Source organism: Electrona antarctica, assembly GCF_951216825.1.
Source record: "Electrona antarctica genome assembly, chromosome: 8".
Lineage (NCBI taxonomy): Eukaryota > Metazoa > Chordata > Actinopteri > Myctophiformes > Myctophidae > Electrona > Electrona antarctica.
Genome location: NC_136789.1, coordinates 10,020,905 through 10,041,078, shown reverse-complemented (window position 1 = coordinate 10,041,078; position 20,174 = coordinate 10,020,905). Strand labels below are relative to the sequence as shown.

At 42.1% G+C, this 20,174-nt stretch overlaps 2 protein-coding genes and 1 long non-coding RNA gene across 4 annotated transcripts; 2 read left to right on the top strand and 1 right to left on the bottom strand.

The window, feature by feature from the left end:
- Positions 1 to 1,116: 1,116 nt before the first annotated feature.
- Positions 1,117 to 6,756, bottom strand: LOC306927814. Its single transcript, XR_013790594.1, has 7 exons — positions 6,659 to 6,756; positions 5,784 to 5,893; positions 5,544 to 5,625; positions 4,913 to 5,008; positions 4,663 to 4,746; positions 4,401 to 4,496; positions 1,117 to 3,928 (listed from the first exon to the last, which is right to left on the bottom strand). It is a non-coding gene; the product is annotated as an uncharacterized lncRNA (long non-coding RNA).
- A 3,171-nt stretch (positions 6,757 to 9,927) lies between these two features.
- Positions 9,928 to 14,092, top strand: LOC306927511 (uncharacterized protein). Of its 2 annotated transcripts, XM_079507273.1 has the most exons (9): positions 9,928 to 10,005; positions 10,777 to 10,886; positions 11,261 to 11,538; positions 11,657 to 11,716; positions 11,827 to 11,910; positions 12,975 to 13,052; positions 13,216 to 13,290; positions 13,461 to 13,544; positions 13,799 to 14,092. In XM_079507273.1, exons 1-9 carry the CDS (start codon positions 9,947 to 9,949, stop codon positions 13,850 to 13,852), a joined length of 882 nt encoding a protein of 293 aa, XP_079363399.1. In that variant the 5' UTR covers positions 9,928 to 9,946; the 3' UTR covers positions 13,853 to 14,092. The 2 variants fall into 2 exon arrangements, with proteins under 2 accessions (XP_079363399.1, XP_079363398.1); XM_079507272.1 differs by having other exon boundaries at positions 13,461 to 14,092.
- Positions 14,093 to 15,137: 1,045 nt separating this feature from the next.
- Positions 15,138 to 19,135, top strand: LOC306927791 (uncharacterized protein). The gene is made up of 10 exons (XM_079507641.1): positions 15,138 to 15,229; positions 15,445 to 15,513; positions 15,817 to 15,867; positions 16,030 to 16,110; positions 16,269 to 16,343; positions 16,469 to 16,610; positions 16,714 to 16,827; positions 17,122 to 17,223; positions 17,540 to 17,740; positions 18,782 to 19,135. The coding sequence occupies exons 1-10, from the start codon at positions 15,164 to 15,166 to the stop codon at positions 18,886 to 18,888; spliced, it is 1,008 nt and encodes a 335-aa protein (XP_079363767.1). The 5' UTR covers positions 15,138 to 15,163; the 3' UTR covers positions 18,889 to 19,135.
- Positions 19,136 to 20,174: the final 1,039 nt, after the last annotated feature.

Below are 20,174 nucleotides of genomic sequence, written 5' to 3'. Positions count from 1 at the left end.
CATTTCAGGGACCCCATAAGAGAAGATTTGTACAGCTCTAGCAGTGATTCTCAACTTGTTTAATTTCAAAGACACCCAGTTTGATATTAGGCTACATACCACCATTTAATGGCATCTCAGGGACCTCAATTTATAATGTAAATACAAAGTAAATTTAAGTCAGAGTGTAGAAATGGAACCAAATGGACGCACTAAGATTAATTTGGTTCCTAATAACAATAGTTTAGCTGGGAACCCTCTGTAATTCCCTTAAGGACCCATGGGTCCACAATTTGAGAACCAATGCTGTACATACAGAGAGCGCATAAAGCCTGCACATTGTGGCGATCCACCACAATGACCCCTCTTTTGACTGAGGTGTAAACTGGAAACAATACAGTAATAACATGAACAAAAACAAAGAGGATACAATTACATAATGGACTTCATATTACATTGAGGTTCTAGTTGAAGCACAGTTGAAGCTTCTGACAACAATCTTCACAAGCTGGACAATGCAATTACTCTCAAGACTATACAGTTTAATCGGATAGTGAATCTAAACTAAACTTTCCTGTGAATTGTCAGTTCACAAATGTCATTATAAGCAGATTTTCCAAAACTGTAATTTCTTAATTTGTATAGAGTGGACAATCTCCAATTACATTACTCCTATTCTCAAGATAAACATGTTTCTGTGGTTTCCCTCAGAATTCTCCAGACTCTGGGTCCTATAGCTCAAACACTGATCCATAGCTCTGAAGATACAGTAATATCAGCTGTCCTAGAGCGCTCTAGGCTCTGAAGCTAACCGATTTCATAGCGCTGGGACAGCTTTTAATTACCATTAGTCATCTTCAGAGGGTTCTAGGCTCAGATACATGGATTTCCTAGCTCTGGAACAGCTTTATTACTATTAGTCATGTTTAGAGGGTTCTAGGCTCCGACACAGAATTCATAGTTCTGAAGATAAACATACAGTAACAGTCGCAGAGGGTTCTAGGATATGAAACGGGTAATTTCCTAGCTCTGTGACAGCTGTTAATGTTGTTATTTATCTTCAGAGGGTTCTAGGCTCAGATACACTGATTTCCTAGCTCTGGGACAGCTTTTAATTACCATTAGTTATCTTCAGAGGGTTCTAGGCTCAGACACTGAATCTAACGTAGTAATTAAACAGTCCCAGAGCTGTAAAATCAGAGGGTTCTAGGCTCAGACACTGAATCTGACGTAGTAATTAAACAGTCCCAGAGCTGTAAAATCAGAGGGTTCTAGGCTCAGACACTGAATCTAACATAGTAATTAAACAGTCCCAGAGCTGTAAAATTAGAGGGTTCTAGGCTCAGACACACTGAATCTAATCTACTTCACATACTGAGTGTGGCCTGATGCTTGTCAGAGTTCAAAGCAGACAGTTGGAAGGCAAGTGCTGCGGTCTATGAACAGACTCAAAACACTGTCTAATCCCTCTCCAGTGTGTTTGGGAAATGTGCAGCAAACACAATGCCAGGTATGGAAGACAAATCTAACAACACCACCTTGGCCAAAACATTCTCAAGTTGTAAAACTATCCTTTTTTGTGGGATTTCAACCAAGCTCACAATGTGAAAACATGTGCCACCCGTTACATTATCATTCAAAAGTTGGGTGCCTTGCCGTGAGTATTCATTCAGAAAAACAAAATCTCTTTGTTTGTAAGAACAGAAGAAATCTATCTGGCCATATTTAATCTGCATGCCATCATGGAATGTCACAGTATTATTGTTTCTTCTTCTGTCTTTCACATACTGCTGTGAGTTGTACACAGTTCTGCCAATCTGTGCTCTTTTGAACGTTTTTACCACATGCACATTGTGTGAGCTGTGACCAAGGCACTTTTCAAAGGCCAACAGATCATCTGGTCCAAGATACTTATCAGTGGATGCACCAATCAGCATCACTTTGGTGACATGTGCACCCCAAATGTCATATCCGGTCATTTTGGCCAACAGTTTAGCAGCTACATTATCTGGGTTAATGGTTGTAGCAATACTTGGGAGACACTGTATGAGCTTAACAGCATTAACCATTTGCATAGGAATGTTCTGGGTTCCATGAATAAGACTAAGTATATGTCCATTTTTGTCCTCAAAATGAAAGCAAGAGTGTGTCCACAGAGGCCCAAGAGCCCTGACACTATCTGCTAAGTGCACAAGCAAGTGTACATTGGCGGTTAGATATCGCTCTCCATAAAGATTACTAATCTGTGAACAAAAATTCCATAGCAGTTTCTCGGCATGATCTATCTGCGCAGGCGTTATGGACTCCATCAAAAGAATGAATATTGCCTCACTAAGAAGCAGGAAATGGTTATAGTACACACCTCCAAGAGTTCCCCAGAACACAACAGGCCCAAAGTACAACAACATAGACCTGTACTCCGAAGCCTTAAAGTACATTCGGTGAGAGAAGATGGAGCGTGGATATCGTACCGAAGCAGGTGGCTTAATTTCACTAATGCGACTGTCTATTTCATGTACCGACTTGGCCATGCTAAAAGGACGTCTGGAGAATTCTGAGGAAAACCACAGAAACATGAGGAGACGCATGACCCCAAGTAGTACAGAGTGCATGTAATCGATTCCAGTACCAGCGATCACATTATAGCTGTCAAGTTTGCCAAGCCAAGTAGGACCTTTCACCCCATGTACAATGGTTTTTGTGTCATAGGCCATCCTGGCATCATTCATGTACCTTTGATGTGTACGAGGAGGGCCTTTTGGGTCGGCTTCTTGATAAGGAAAGGCATGTACATGCCCCCTTTCACCAGTCTTTACTGTCTGACCAGGCTGTTCACACTTCAAACACCCAAAATGCCCATTGAATTGTACTGAGTTCAGAACTATTGCTTTAGCTGGTAGATCACAAGTTCCTGCAATGGTCAGGACTTTGCATATGAAAGCCTCTGGCACTCCAGCAAACTGGACAAGAACACCATCCCTTTCAACTTGATTGAGAGTTTCACAAAGCGGTTTGAGAAATGTCAGCATGTCAGGTTTTGAATCTCCAAACCAAAGACCAACAAAAATCATGTTTTCCCGTTTTGTGCGTTCTAGAAAACTAAGTTCATTTATGATGCAATAAAACGGCCAAACAGAGAATTTAGAGGACTTGAAGACAGGTACCCCATCAGTGTTCCACGTCAAAGAGATGTTTCTCGGATCACTTAGTGGTCCACCGTTTTTTGTGAAGGTCTGGTATAGTTCTCCGTCATATATTTCCTCTATGTTGTCACGATGTTTTTTTTGACGGGTGAACCTGAAATTCAACTTTTCTTCAAAACCTGGCTTGGCAAACAAAGACTTCAACTGTGCTTCAACTGAAACCTCAATGAAATATGAAGCTGCCCCCTCTGACACAGGCACACGACAAGCTGGACACTGGGTGTCATTACCAACAGACATAAAACAACTGTTGCAATATTTGTGCAAAAGTGTGGAGGAAGAAGCTGAGCAATCAAAAAACTCTTTGAATTTCTGCAAATTCCTAAGACACTCTGTTTGCAAATCACTTGGACAATGAATGCTAACAAGTGCGATTAAGTCACTTAAAGCCTTTCCTGTAATTTTATGTCTGTTGGCAAATGACATGATAAGTAGAAGACTTTCAGCTACAGAAATTGGGGCATTTCTGTAAAGAGGACAATCTCCATTGTTCACTTCCTCTGCTCTGTCATGAGACGGAAAGACATCATCAAATGACCACTCATGATCACCAATTCCATCAAATGAACACTCATGATCACCAATTCCATGAAACTCCCTTGTGCAATCTTGAGAGAAAAGAAAATCTTCACCAATGGTAAGGTCAGACTCAGGTCCATTCAGCTCTCCATTATAAGAGGTGCTAGTCTGAAGCCTGGAACTGCTGGGTGCACTACAGGGATCTGGCGTCATCATGCCCGTCGGTGCTATGCAAAAAACACAGAAGGAAGCCGAAATCATAATAAGTTCCAGCTATCAATGCTATCCATCACAACATTTTCAGCCTTAGCACCCCAATTGACAACTAAACTATTTAGACATTTGTCTCGATAATCATGTTATATAATTATAATCAAATGTCTTTGCAATCATATTCTAGACGTTTTCTTTATACTATGCAATCATGGTATATATAAATAATATGTATATTGCTTTCAAATCATTTTTTTAATTGCTTTGTTGTACACCGGTTGAGGCCTCATATAAGCCCTTTGGGCTTCTTGGGTCCTAGCACTTTCCTTTTGTATCGTTTAAGTTTATTTGAAAAACATTGCATAACAATATGAATTATGATGTTTCTTACACTTTGAGACACAAGAGGACACATACTGTGATAAATAACACAAATCAAAACACATGTCTAATGTATTACAAATCATGTTGTGCATAACTCTATACCTGGTTCAATGTAGGAAGGCGTCCCTCTATCTGGCCTGGAAATGCTGCTCTGTGCGTAGTGTTCACAGGCATCTGGAGTCACCATGCCCATTGGCACTATGTAGAACACAAAAAACAAGTTTAAATCATAATACGTTCCAGCGAGTTACCTTACCTATATATCCATCCATATTACCACATTTTCACCCTCCGCACCATAATTGACAACCAAATAAAACTGAGGTCTAATGGATTACAAATCATGTTGTGCATAAATCTATACCTGGTTGAATGTAGGAAGGAGTCCCTCTATCTGGCCTGGAAATGCTGCTCTGTGCGTAGTGTTCACAGGCATCTGGAGTCACCACTATGTAGAACACAAAAAACAAGTTTAAATCATAATACGTTCCAGCGAGTTACCTTACCTATATATCCATCCATATTACCACATTTTCACCCTCAGCACCATAATTGACAACCAAATAAAACTGAGGTCTAATGGATTACAAATCATGTTGTGCATGAATCTATACCTGGTTGAATGTAGGAAGGCGTCCCTCTATCTGGCCTGGAAATGCTGCTCTGTGCGTAGTGTTCACAGGCATCGGGAGTCACCATGCCAGTTGGCACTATGTAGAACACAGGAAGTGAAAATCAGTCCATCAATCAAGTTCCTGCAGTTACCCGTCAGAATTATGCAGTCTGCATAAACAAAATATGCATATGTAAACTATATGTAACCAGATAGAGTTACTAGGTACTACCATTTTAGCCCCTATAGGTTTTCCCAAAAAGTAAGTGTTCAGTTTAAGTGAACAAACAATGGTTGGCATGAAATGCAAATGTATTCACATTACAGGAGAAAGTACAAAGTGACATCTTTAAAGATTACAAGCAAAGTCCACATACAGATATAGCTTGACTAAGTAACTATGTGTGCTAGTTCTGAGCTCACAACCATGTCAAATTAGCTGCCACCAAACATGAAACGGAGAAGTGGCAGAGATTCTAGATGGGCAAAAGCAGCTTAACACTACTATACAACTGACCAGATACCGAATATCCTGCTCTGAAAGGGTGGTGCTATTACACGCAATCCCAATGATTACATATTGACAGATATGTAAACTGTGAAATAATAGGTTCCCCGTTCACACTACATACCTGCTGGACTCTTCTCGTCAGGGTCCGGTTGGACATTACCAGCTGGCACATCAGCTGCAGGTCTCTGCTCTTCAGGTGGTTTCTGTTGAAAGGTGAACAATAAAATTACGTGTGTGTTCAGCCTCAAATGTGTACATTATTTTGATACTCAATATCTAGCAAAGCCAAATATGAATGTGGGTAGGAAGCCTATAAAAAATAAATATTAGCCACAGACTTGTAAAAAAAATAAACACTCACCAATAAAGTTCTTCTGTTTCGCTTAGAGGCTTCGCATGCTACCTTTCTCCTCCATCGTGGGTTAGGATTGTGTGTCATACTTGACTGGCTTGCAGGTACCACAGAAGCTCCTGAGTAAAATAGGAAAAACACAGCTTGATGTTTTGCTTTCCGTAATGTATTTCACTCTGTTGGTTATTAAAATCAATAGTATAATGTTGGGTTCAGTATAGTTATACATCACATACTTCAGTCATATTCAAATCACTTATCATATTCACCACTGTAATTTACTCTTAATGTGCAAAAATGACCATTAGCAGCCAGTAAGGTATACTTTTCACAGCATATGACTGCTTGAACAGTTAACAATTAAGATTAAACCTCTGTGATGCATGCTCACAGGCACTGAAATGTAGGTTTACAATGTTTTCGTTCATACAAGTGCATGCATGTCTTACTCTTCATGAATCAACACAAATGACAATAAAAACGCATGAATCAAAACATTCGCCTTTTTAGACACAACATGGCGTCACCCATAGACACAGGAACCCCCTTCTGAACCTCACGTTTAGTCCCAAAATGGCGTCGGCCTCACACAGTTTCATTTTCAATGTTCTTTTGATTTATTGATTCACTTTAACTGATTCAACTTCACTTTAAGATGTCACACTCATTTACACAGTACACACTAACATGTAGAGGAAATATATAGGTACTTATGAAGCCTATAGCTAATTCTGTTGATATTGAAGTTGGTTAACCTTTTACTTTTAACGGCAATTTGCAGTGACAAATTAACATAAATGCTTAACTAAAATGCAAACTTTTAAAGGACCGCGGGAACCCTGTCCAACAAACATAACCACACACATTTTTTTCAAATCCCTTACCTCGATATTTTTTGTTGGTTGTCGCAGAAAACATCTTTATCGTTCCAGGATAAAGACACTGTTTACTTTGCTCCTGAGTATAGGTTTGTGTGCTCTGCGCAGCTGTGCTGTGCTTCTTCTTCTTCTGTCCTTTTTATAGCGGATCGCAACAAACCGGATGTGCATACCGCCACCTACCGTGCAAGAGTGTAATTAATCCTAAATGCATAGATTTATATGGTCTGTCAGATGTTTAGTTGTTTTGCATCTTGTTCTATTGCTTTGTTATCACAAATAAACAAAAACGGAAATCAGGCAACCCTGGCAAAAAAATAACATAAAGAAAAACAACATAGGCCTAAAAAACCATGATGTGATGGAAGTAAAACAGATTGAACATGATTGTCAGGACATCATTTCTCAACCATTTTGGACGGGGGTGGGTTCGTTGGAATCGTGTCACCCCCCTGGGGGAGTTTTTGGGGGTCTCAAGGTTCGGGGACCCCTAGGGACCCCCAGGGACCCCCACATATTTTTGAGTGGTGTAAACCACTCCTACAACTGGCTTTGTTAGTCTGTGCAGAAAAATGAGCATGGTTGCTATGTTCACCCTGTTCACCCGGGTGTGATTTCATTACTTGACATAGGGGGGGGAAGTGTATTTAGAGAAATTTAGAAAAATTTGATTTTTAGTGGCCTCCAACGCGTTAAAATCAATTAAAAATCCAAAATGTGTCCGTTTGTTTTGAGCAGGCAAATTTTTTCTTCTTCTCATCCAGCTGAATCAAATGAACTTGGTCCTGTGTCTCTACGACACTTCTAACTATCAATGGTCACGCCCGTGACCTTTGTATGGCGTCGAGGCCCTTTAAGGCTATAATCGACAGGGAATAACCATTTTTTCTAAAACAAAGGGTGTTTATCCATGTCTGAAGCACAGGGAATCCAATGGAATTGGTTTCAAGTCTCTACGACACTTCTAAATATTTTAGATATTTTTTTAGACACGTTTTCTGGACCCCACAAACACAAATATATATATTTTTTTACAAAAACTACTTAGTCTGACTCACTTTGTCATGCTGGATTTAATGGCATTGGTCCCGTTGAAAACATTTTTTTTGTTATTTTTCTAGCCTCTCTAAGGCCTCTAAGTCAAAAACCATTGGATATTAGGGGCCCATCTTTTAGTATGTTATATAGCTTGTCATGACGAACAATCTGATATGTGTTTCTCCACAATCTGATATGTGTTTCTCATGTGGTTCATAAAACTAGGGTTAGACTTTGATGCGCGATAGCTCCTCCCACAAAGGTCGAAAATGGGCGTGCCTTACATCCACGCATAGCTATTGATGAGACGAACGCGCCAATATGTGTCTCCCCTCACACAGACCTGTGGTTCTCAAAATTAGGGTTAGCATTTCACCATTCAATACACTCTAAGGTTTATCATGTCTATAAAGCTTGTGGATTACAGGTCAGAGTTGGAGAACTCTTGCTACGGGTGTCGCACGAGAAGGGCGGACCTATCGGAGTGTAGATCTTGGAGAGCTGTACGCGCCCATGTGAATTATTTGGCTGACGGACCTATCGTTCCCGAGCTATCGCGCATTGAAAACTAACCCTAACGCTAGCCAATTAAGAGAACCGTAAGTCCGTGTGCTGGGAAACACATATCAGCGTGTTCAGCTTGTCGTGCTGAGTCCGAAAATGGTCTCACTTTTTTCCAGACGTGTTTCGAGGGCAAGGGACCGATAGGAGGCGTTTACAACGTTCAAAACAGTTGAGAAATGAAAGAGTTACCATGTGGGGGTCCCTGGGGGGGTCCCTGGGGGTCCCTAGGGGTCCCCGAACCTTGAGACCCCCAAAAACGCACCCAGGGGGGCGACACGATTCCAACGAACCCACCCCCGTCCAAAATGGTAGAGAAATGAAACAGTTACCATGTGGGGGTCCCTGGGGGGGTCCCTGGGGTCCCCGAACCTTGAGACCCCCCGCCCTCCCTCTATACACACGCGTTTGTGTGCGGCGTGCGCGCGTGCGTGTGTGTGTGCATACCCCGCGGACCCCCGCGGACCCCCACCTGGGCACGAGGCCCAGTTCAGTCAGAGCCCTCTGTGCTGTCTGAACTCGGAAAATCAATAACCACATAGTATTAGGTATAGGCTATTTAAACTTCTCACTCCATGGATGATCCAGATCATAACCCTAACTTATATACAGTGGCTCACTTTTTTCCAGACGTGTTTCGAGGGCAAGGGACCGATAGGAGGCGTTTACAACGTTCAAAACAGTTGAGAAATGAAAGAGTTACCATGTGGGGGTCCCTGGGGGGGTCCCTGGGGGTCCCTAGGGGTCCCCGAACCTTGAGACCCCCAAAAACGCACCCAGGGGGGCGACACGATTCCAACGAACCCACCCCCGTCCAAAATGGTAGAGAAATGAAACAGTTACCATGTGGGGGTCCCTGGGGGGTCCCTGGGGTCCCCGAACCTTGAGACCCCCCGCCCTCCCTCTATACACACGCGTTTGTGTGCGGCGTGCGCGCGTGTGTGTGCATACCCCGCGGACCCCCGCGGACCCCCACCTGGGCACGAGGCCCAGTTCAGTCAGAGCCCTCTGTGCTGTCTGAACTCGGAAAATCAATAACCACATAGTATTAGGTATAGGCTATTTAAACTTCTCACTCCATGGATGATCCAGATCATAACCCTAACTTATATACAGTGGCTTACTGTTCGTACTGTAATGTAATATAGATGTATTATTATTATTATTATTATTATTATTATTATTATTATTATTATTATTATTATTATTATTATTATTATTATTATTATTATTATTATTATTACGTTTGTACAGTTTGTTATTCTGCTGTACATGTGTTCATTAATATATATATATATATATATATATATATATATATATATATATATATATATATATATATATATGAACACATGTACAGCAGAGTAACAAACTGTACAAACTTAATAATAACACCACAATAATAAAGATAAATCTATATTACATTACAGTACGAACAGTAAGCCACTGTATATAAGTTATATAGTTTTATATATATATATTAAGCAGTCGAAAGTCATTGGATAACAGCATAACGTCATGGACCGGAAAAACGACCTCATTTGTCCTGGCTTGGCAATGTCCCGCCTATAGCACAGTATTTCGAACGTGATTGGACACCAAACAAGAAGCTCCAGCAACGCGCGAAATATACAAATCCACGTCAGAGACACTCCCTCCTTTCCCAGTAGCATCAACAGCGGACACCGGCTTAACATGGAGAACATACAGAAGGGAAAGAAGAAAGGCAATAAAGGCCGTGGTAAAAGCCAAAGGTATGTTGCGACAAAAAATAAACACATACAGTTTGTTACGTTCCTAGTAATGCATATACCATGGCAGAACATATATTGTAAGTGAAGAGACTGCTGTATTAGGACGTCAACTAAAGGGAGACACCATGTGCTAGCGTCCATGCTAACGTGGCACATTAACAGATTGCTGCTAACGTACGTTTGCTGCTGGCTCTATAAACAGGCCATGCACGGCTTCTATGTTTAATACAGAATAAGAAATAAACGCATACTTTTAGGAAAGACGATATGCTATAAGCTAACGTTAAAAGCCTTGATAACCTGTTAGCTAACATTAGCATACCAGTATCTTGTGTTGAAAATACAAGGATTAGTCAGGCTAACCAGTGCAACTACTTCTGCATGAAGTCATACACATCTCCTTGGATGTTGCAGGCATAGCCAGAGGGTCTTGAGTTTATTTTTCGTATTGTTTCTCCTTGGCAATTGTGGTGTGTGTGTGTGTGATATGAAATGTATGTAATGATAATAAAACTCTTTGTATAGCACCTTTCATGACCTGAAATGCAGCTCAAAGTGCTTTACAGAGCAATGGAGAAAAGCAAGGCATAAAACATTAAAATAATAGCAGTAATGCAATACAGTGAGTGAGGACATGAATAACAAGGAATTTAAAATATCAACTAAGCATGAGAGTGTAGACTAGTATGTAAGAATGAACAATGTAAGAATGTAATTTGTATTCAGATGTGCCCCCTACATTTGTATTTCAATATTTTCACTCTTCCACAGTATGCCATTAAACTTGAAAAAGGTCATGCCTAAGAGACCTCGCACTGTTCCCACAAAAATGAAGGACTACGAGCCTGCAGGCATTGAAGAGCTCAACTGCCAAGATGACGGTAAGCTTGTCTGGTGCAAGTGGAAAAAGTGTTGAATAGCTGTATTTTCGGATAGTAGCCTAGTCATTGCTATACTAATTCAGGGGTATCTGGTGGAAATGTCATTCCCCTAGTGCACATTCCTAGTGCACACTCAAATGTTGTTATTTTATGCATATTGTCTGTCCACAATGAATTGTTATTTTAGATTAATCTGCAATCAATGTCTGTCCATCTGACATTGATTGCAATGCCATTTTTTTTAAGAAGGCCATGTATGTTGTAACTCCTATTTCTGTTCAATAATCGGGGTAGTCTTGTCTCTGCATGTGTTTAAATGGAAAGATTATGAATATCACACGGTTCACACCACAAATATTGTTTTGCTCTTTCAGGTTATAATGTATTTGTCCAGTTTGTGGAGGATGGTGAGACAGCACGGATTTACCAGTCCTCCGATCTACAAACCGACAAGAGACTTTCGTCATTCACAGAATTACAGACCAATGACCAGGTCCTTGCCAAATGGAAGGACAATAAATTCTACAGAGCCACAGTATTGTCTGTATGCCCAAATGTCCCCCCGAAAAAGATAACAAAAAAGGACAACAGACAATCTGCCAGTGCGGATCTGTATTACAGTAGTCCACTATCTCAGGCTGCTCCAGCTAAGGTTATTTTATTTGCACTTGTATTTTCACTTGTTGAATTGAAAGTGCACAACACATTGCATCACAAGGCATTGTGACAAACAATTGATGAATATCTTTGTGTGATCTTTCGATCTGCAGCCTTCTGTTCCACCTGGGACACGTGATCACCTAAACACCAGCCCACCTGTTGCTGAGAAGGTAAGATGCTGTTTTATTTGGAATTGGAGTAAAGAAGTACTGCAGAAGAATGTAGAAGAGCTTGTCTGTACCAAAAAAAAGTAATGTCTTTGTGGTCTCTCAATCTGCAGCGTCCTGCTACACCAGCTGGGCCACACCACCACCACCACCACCACCAGGTCTCCAGCCAGGCTAGCACACCTAACAATGACCAGGTAAAATGCGTTTTTTATTTTTTTTAATCCCAGTTTTTAACCCATTTTTTTCACCCAGTGTTAACCCCATTTTGGCCGGGAACACCTTTTGGTGTTAGCATTATGTTATGCTTTAGCTATTGAAAAATAGCAGATCTACAAGCTCATACGAGCTTCTAGGTCTGCTATTTTTGAACGACTGACATAGAAACATAGCTTTTTTTAGAATCTGATCTCAGGTCAATACATTATCTAATGTAATCTTGGGCTCTACACTCCCGCTGCCAACCTGGGGAGAGCAACGGACTGGCCCCATGCTTCCTTCAATGCATGAGGAGTCCAAGCCGCTGCTTTTCACCTGACGGGTGAGTTTCCCTGGTTGGTCCTAGCCTGTGGAAAGAACATGTTGTTCCAACTGCTCCTTTCCCCTCATCAGGCTGACCAGGGGGATGCAGTTTTAGAGACCAGGATTACTGCATGTGTTTTGTGAGGGTACCTCCTACCCTAGGGCAGTGGTTACCTTAGGGGGAACCCCAGGGGGTACCTGAGGGGGTCCCAGGCTAAATGATAGTTTGGAACCAAATGGACCCTTATGGGTCTGTAACTCAGAGAGCATACAAATGGAACCAACGGGTCCATTTGGTTCCATTTGTACACTCTCAGAGTTAAAATAACATTGATTTTACAATATAATTTGGGCCGCCCAGAGAAATGCCATTAAATGGGAGTCTGTAGACTAATGCATGTCAAACAGGGGGTCCTTGAAATTAAACGGATTGAGAATCACTGCTAGAGCAGGCCCTTTTGCCAACCCTGCCTCGGTTATGGGTACTGATGACGTGGAGGAGAGAACACGCCCAAAGCGTCCCCAGCGGGAATCAAACCCAGGACCTTCTAGCTGTGTCGTAAAATGCTTTTTTAATTGCATTACATTTTTCTTTTAAATTGTGACTTTGGTACACTACTGATTACTTCTGATTGGTCTATCTTCAAGCTCACAGCGCTTTGTGAGCTAGTAGATGTTCCTTTTAGAAGTTCTTTTGACATACAAAAAAATAATGTATTTGTGGTCTCTCAATCTGCAGCGTCCTGCTACACAAGCTGGGCCACCCCAGCACCACCACCAGGTCTCCAGCCAGGCTAGCACACCTAATAATGACCAGGTAACTTTTTTTTGTTTAATTGCATTACATTTATATCTATAAATGCAACAAGTCTCTGTATGTGTAAGGTCACGACGCATTTATGAGCGATCTGCAGCCTTCTTTTTGAAGTTCTTTTGACAGACAAAAAATGGGAATGTCTTTGTGGTCTCTCAATTTGCAGTGTCCTGTTACACCAGCTGGGCTACCCCACCACCACAAGGTCTCCAGCCAGACTAGCACACCTAATAATGACCAGGTAAAATGCTTTAAAAAATGCATTGCATATTTATTCAATGTGACTTTGGTACACTACTGATTACTTCTGATTGATCTATCTTCAAGCTCACAGCGCTTTGTGAGCGAGTAGATGTTCCTTTTAGAATTTCTTTTGACAGACAAAAAAATGTTTGGTCTCTCAATCTGCAGCGTCCTGCTACACCAGCTGGGCCACCCCGGGACCACCACCACCACCATGTCTCCAGCCAGGCTAGCACACCTAATAATGACCAGGTAAAATGCATATATATTTTTTTAATCCCACAGTTTTTAACCAATTTGTTTTCACCCAGTGTTAATTATCTAATGTAATCTTGGGCTCTACACTCCCGCTGCCAACCTGTGGAGAGCAACAGACTGGCCCCATGCTTCCTTCAATGCATGAGGAGTCCAAGCTGCTGCTTTTCACCTGACAGGGGGGGTTTCCCCGGTTGGTCCTAGCCTGTGGAAAGAACATGTTATTCCAACAGCTCCTTTCCCCTCATCAGGCTGACCAGGGGGAGGCAGTTTTAGAGACCAGGATTACTTCATGTGTTTTGTGAGGGTACCTCCTACCCTAGGGTACACGGGGAGAGCAAACTCCACACAGAAAGGCCCTTTTGCCAACCCCGCCGCGGTTATGGGTACTGATGACGCGGAGGAGAGAACACGCCCACAGCGTCCCCAGCGGGACTCAAACCCAGGACCTTCTAGCTGTGAGGCGACAGCACTACCGACTGTGCCACCGTGCCAGTCGTAAAATGCTTTTTTAATTTCATTATATTTTTCTTTTAAATTGTGACTTTGGTACACTACTGATTACTTCTGATTGGTCTATCTTCAAGCTCACAGCGCTTTGTGAGCTAGTAGATGTTCCTTTTAGAAGTTCTTTTGACAAAAAAAAAAAAGAATGTCTTTGTGGTCTCTCAATCTGCAGCGTCCTGCTACACAAGCTGGGCCACCCCAGCACCACCACCAGGTCTCCAGCCAGGCTAGCACACCTAATAATGACCAGGTAATTTTTTTTTGTTTAATTGCATTACATGTATATCTATAAATGCAACAAGTTTCTGTATGTGTAAGGTCACGACGCATTTATGAGCGATCTGCAGCCTTTTTGAAGTTCTTTTGACAGACACAAAATGGGAATGTCTTTGTGGTCTCTCTATTTGCAGTGTCCTGTTACACCAGCTGGGCTACCCCACCACCACAAGGTCTCCAGCCAGACTAGCACACCTAATAATGACCAGGTAAAATGCTTTAAAAAAATGCATCACATATTTATTCAATTTGACTTTGGTACACTACTGATTACTTCTGATTGATCTATCTTCAAGCTCATGACGCATTGTCAGCTAGTAGATGTTCCTTTTAGAAGTTCTTTTGACAGACAAAAAAATGTTTGGTCTCTCAATCTGCAGCGTCCTGCTACACCAGCTGGGCCACCCCGGGACCACCACCACCACCAGGTCTCCAGCCAGGCTAGCACACCTAATAATGACCAGGTAAAATGCGTTTTTGGTAATCCCACAGTTTTCACCCAGTGTTAATTATCTAATGTAATCTTGGGCTCTACACTCCCACTGCCAACCTGGGAAGAGCAACGGACTGGCCCCATGCTTCCTTCAATGCATGAGGAGTCCAAGCCGCTGCTTTTCACCTGATGGGGGGAGTTTCCCCGGTTGGTCCTAGCCTGTGGAAAGAACATGTTATTCCAACAGCTCCTTTCCCCTCATCAGGCTGACCAGGGGGAGGCAGTTTTAGAGACCAGGATTACTGTTTTGTGAGGGTACCTCCTACCCTAAGGTACACGGGGAGAGCAAACTCCACACAGAAAGGCCCTTTTGCCAACCCCGCCTCGGTTATGGGTACTGATGAAGCAGAGGAGAGAACACGCCCACAGCGTCCCCAGCGGGAATCGAACCCAGGACCTTCTAGCTGTGAGGCGACAGCACTACGACTGTGCCACCGTGCCAGTCGTAAAATGCTTTTTTTAATTGCATTACATTTTTCTTTTTCATTGTGACTTTGGTACACTACTGATTACTTCTGATTGGATTATCTTCAAGTTCATGACGCATTGTGAGCTAGTAGATGTTCCATTTAGAAGTTCTTTTGACAGACAAAAAAAGAATGTCTTTCTCTCAATCTGCAGCGTCCTGCTACACAAGCTGGGCCACCCCACCAGGTCGCCAGCCAGTCTAGCACACCTGTCCCTGACCAGGTAAAATATTTTTGAACTGCATATTTATTTCAATATGACTTTGGTACATTACTGATTACTTCTGCTTGATCTTCAAACTCGCGATGCATTGTGAAATAGTAGATGCACACGTGCCTTTTTGAACATTTGACAGACAAAAAAAAATCAGACTAGTCTGAAGAGAGTGGTGCAACAGCACCCCCTAGTGATACTCTAAACATCGGGATAGTCACATGGGGACAAAGCTGTTCCTTGGAGTGGTTGCACCACTCAAAAATATATATTTTGATCTCTCTGCTGCTTTCTGTTTCACCTGGGCCACAGTACCACCAGCATCCGGGCTCTAGCAAGGCATGGGATGGTATTCATGGCCAGGTAAAAATGCTGTTTTTATTGCATTTCTTATTCATTTCATTGTGACATTACTGATTACCCCTGATTGGTATATGTTCAAGCTCACAACGCAGTGCATCACGGTGCATTGTGAGCTAGTAGATGTGCCTAAAAAATAAGCAATGTCTTTTGGTCGATCTGCAGCCTACATCTGTTCAACATGGGCCACAGTACTACCACCAACCGGTCTCTAGCATGCAAGCCTGGACTGGTATTCATGACCAGGTAAAATGCTTTAATTGGATTTCCTATTTATTTGTGACTTAATGCATATCTATGCATAAGCTCACAAAGCATTGCATCACAATGCATTGTGAAGCCTTGTTGAAGTTCTTTTGACAGACTAAAAAATAAGGAATGTCTTTTGGTCTCTCGATCTGCAGCCTTCTGTTCAACATGGGCTACAGTACCACGACCAACCAGTCTCTAGCCAGGCCTGGACAGCTGTTCATGACCAGGTAACATGCTTTAATTGGATTTTTTTTCATTTAATTGTGACATTGTTACAATCACAATGTATTGTAGATGCCATAGCCTTGTTGAAGATCTTTGACAGACTAAACAATAAGGAATGTCTTTGTAGTCTCTGCAGGAAGAATGGGCACCAACTTACACCGAGTTGAGCTGTCCGCAGCAGTCTACTCAACCCACTCCTTATGAGTCGTTCCTGCAGACGCTGCCCCGCCAGAATCAGTCTGAGGCCCATGTAGAAGCTGCCATAGAAGGTGTGTATCCTCAGCCAAGTGTCAGCATGCATACAGTATATGTCCAGTATATGTCCTTTTTGTTTCGTACTTTTTTGTGACTGCAGTTGTGCTTCCTTTCTAGACCATCAGCTAAGTGAGAGTGAAGGTGCGTGGCAGCCTTGCCAGTCCTGCCGGGCTGAGGTCGAGAAGCTGCAGGCACTGAACAAGCGTATGACTGATGCTATCTCCAGTATCGGTAAGATGATTAATTGGCGGTCTTTTGTAATGTAACTTCAATTTGATAGTGTTGCAAATTGAAATCATGTCAGCTAAATTATTTGTCTCACTTGAAACTACTTTAATCCTGCGAGTTCTGTCATCCACCCTGCTACTGAACAAATGTTCTATAGCCGTATTTAACACTTATTTGTCAAGTACTCAACCTTTTAAATATGTTGGTGTTTGTGTGTGTGTATATATATATATATATATATATATATATATATATATATATATATATATATATATTTATTTCCCCCCCTCATTCTAGTCCCAGAAAGCCTGCAAGCCCTGCAGGCACTGGTGGACATTGTCCAGACAGGCCGACCCAAGGACATTACTTCAGCTGTTGGGATGCGAGAGCTCTATCCTGGTATGTATGCAATGATTATGAATGTTGATGGTACGATTCTAGAGTAAAAAGCATAGTTTCACAAATGTCTTGGTATGCATTCATTTGTTTCACGTTTAACACTACATATGCTTCACTGTGATCCCACCCATGTATACGTTTATACCATACATTTCACACTACAGTAAGTTAACCGTTGCCACACAGCTTGGAAGTAAAGTTAAGGTCTCATAGTTGTCTCTGCAACGGTCAATGTAGCTGCATTACAAGTACAAAACTGTTTCAGTTTTAAAATGCAGTTTGTGAAATGTATTAATTGCTGAATCTCTATTCGCAGGTTGTGGAGTCCTTGTTTCGTCAGTGGAACTGGCAGCGTGGCACCAGAATGCTGGGAAAAAAACCACCCGACTGTTCCACTCGTTGTTCGATGCCCTCTTCACAGTAGAGGAGTGTAAAGACGCAGTGGTCTTTGGGAAAAATGGAGTTATCCCAGAGGGGAAACGGAAGTTGGACCCCAAGAAAGTGACAGCAATTCAGAGTAAGTTTTCTTCATACAGGGTTAGGTCCATTTGGTTCCATTTGTACACAGAGTTACAGACCCCAGTTGGTTCAGGTGGCTATCATTTAGCTGGGGACCCCCTGGAACTCCCTCAAGGACCCCTGGGGGTCCCTGGACCCCACTTTAGGAATCACTGGTGTAGATGACTTACCAAGATCCTCTATTCTTCAAGAGTGTCTTTCATTATGGGTTGTGTTAATTTCCTGTAGCCTCTTGGGCTCAAAGAGTGGTAATATTATGGGCTGACACCGACACCGACACCTTCAAGCATAGCTACGATTGGTTTCCTAGATATGCTTAGCAAACATGGGCATCCTACATTCAGTATTGATGGTCTGAGGCCGAAACGTTTGTCTGCTCTGTCACTTTATTTTCACCATTTCACTTTGCTGTTTGTAAAGTAATACTACATGTATTTGTTTGGCATCCGAAGAACCCCATTCATCCTTCAATCTGCAAGCCCGTTTTTGCCTGTCTGTTATTGTACCTTGGCTTGTGGTAGTAAAGATTTGCAGTCAAGCTTCAACATGACGCAGTGATGTAAATAGGTTTTCAATGTAATGGGTCCCGGGACCCAGGGGTGCTCTTTTAGATGGGTCCCAGGGACATTTTATGAGTCCTACTTCAACAACGATAGAGTACAGTATTGCATCCCAGGACCCCCGGAGGGTGACATGATTGCATCCTTTCTCAATTTAGTTAGTCTGGATGCAGGATGAAGCCTATTTGAATCACTGATGTTGCAGTGGTGGGGCAGTCTCTTTCTCTGAGCCAGGTTGGCCTTGTCTGTGGCTATGCTATGCTTGGAGTCTGTACAGTCAGCCATTCCAACGCGCTCAATACTAACCCTAACCGCACGCCGTAGTCTGAATAGCAGTGCTTCGGAATGGCACTCTGCTCCCTTCAAATACTTCATGTAACATTACTCTTTTTTTACACTGAAGGATGAATGACCTCACTGGTGGGGGAAACATGTTGACTGTGTGCTTGTATATCTAATTTCATATTCTCTGTTTGCAGACTATGTCTTACGGTGTGCCAACCTGGAGGGATGGGACAGCAGCTGGTCCATGGAGAAAATCAATAAGGCCATGCACAACAAGTGCCGCAGCATTCGCAAAACCTAAAAGACTAGAAGATGGAGGACTAAAGGACGCATGGAGCCTTGTTTTTTTTTGTTTGTTTGTTTTTTAGAGAGCCAGTAGGCTGACAGCACACTTGCCAGACTGGATTACCAGAAAAGGTGCCTCAATAAGGCCATGCACAAGTGCCGCAACACCTAAAGGACTATGGAGGACTAAAGGACGCATGGAGCCTTGTTTTGATTTTTGTTTTTTTAGAGAGACAGTAGGCTGACACTTGCCAGCCTGGATTACCAGAAAATGTGCCTGGACCACTGATCCATTGCCCAGGCCATGGAGCCTTGTTTTAAGGGCCTGAAAAAATACATGTTCTTCCTACCCTGAAAAATAAATGTTTTATTGAAGGAAATTATTGTAGCTATTTTTTATATCACAATATTTGCATATTTACTTTCTCCATTATAGCTCAATAATGGCTCGATTATGAGACTCATGTGAGACAGTAAAGAGACGATAAAATAGCTAATAAGAGATCTCAACTACCTCTCATTTATCTCTCACTATAATCTCATTTAAAGCTACCCTTATGCATCCTGAGCAATAAACAAGACTCAAGTGATCATAAAATGAGATCTCAACTAGTTCTCATTTATCTCTCACTGTAATCTCAAACAAGGCTACATGCATCTTATTCATGGCTCCAAAGGACACTTATTCGAGACACTAAAGAGCATTAAAGTAGACAATATCGATATCTCAATGTTGTCGCCTAAGGCATTTTAGGCAACATAATTGAGACATTGGTGATCATCAAATGAACCACGTATGAACCACAAATGAGACGCTCCCTTATGTCTCGGGAGCAATATATCAGCTTTAAATGAGCAACAAGATTTTCCTCTGGGCCAGCTCTCTCTCTCTCTCTCTCTCTCTCTCTCTCTCTGCCTGGACAGTGATATGCGCTGGTAAGTCGAGAGGGCGTTCATCCACTTTTTCACCTCCCTCTTTGAAGTCAAACGTCTTGTATTTCTTTCATGTACACACGCTCAACACGCGCACACACACAGTAAAGCTGTACATTAGATTGTTGAGAAGCTGAGGTTAGAACGAAATGGCACGAGGTATGAGGTCTGTCACAGAGATAGATGCTCAGTATACACTATTAATTAATACCTGGCAGTGAGGTAATGTATAAAAGATCACACCTGTGTGAAGTGAGGGGCACTAATATATTAAAGTCTAACTCATGTTGATGTAAAACAAATGGTGACAAAACAAACATAAAATTATCTTTATTGTTAATGGCATTTAATGTTTGTGTTAGGGACAAG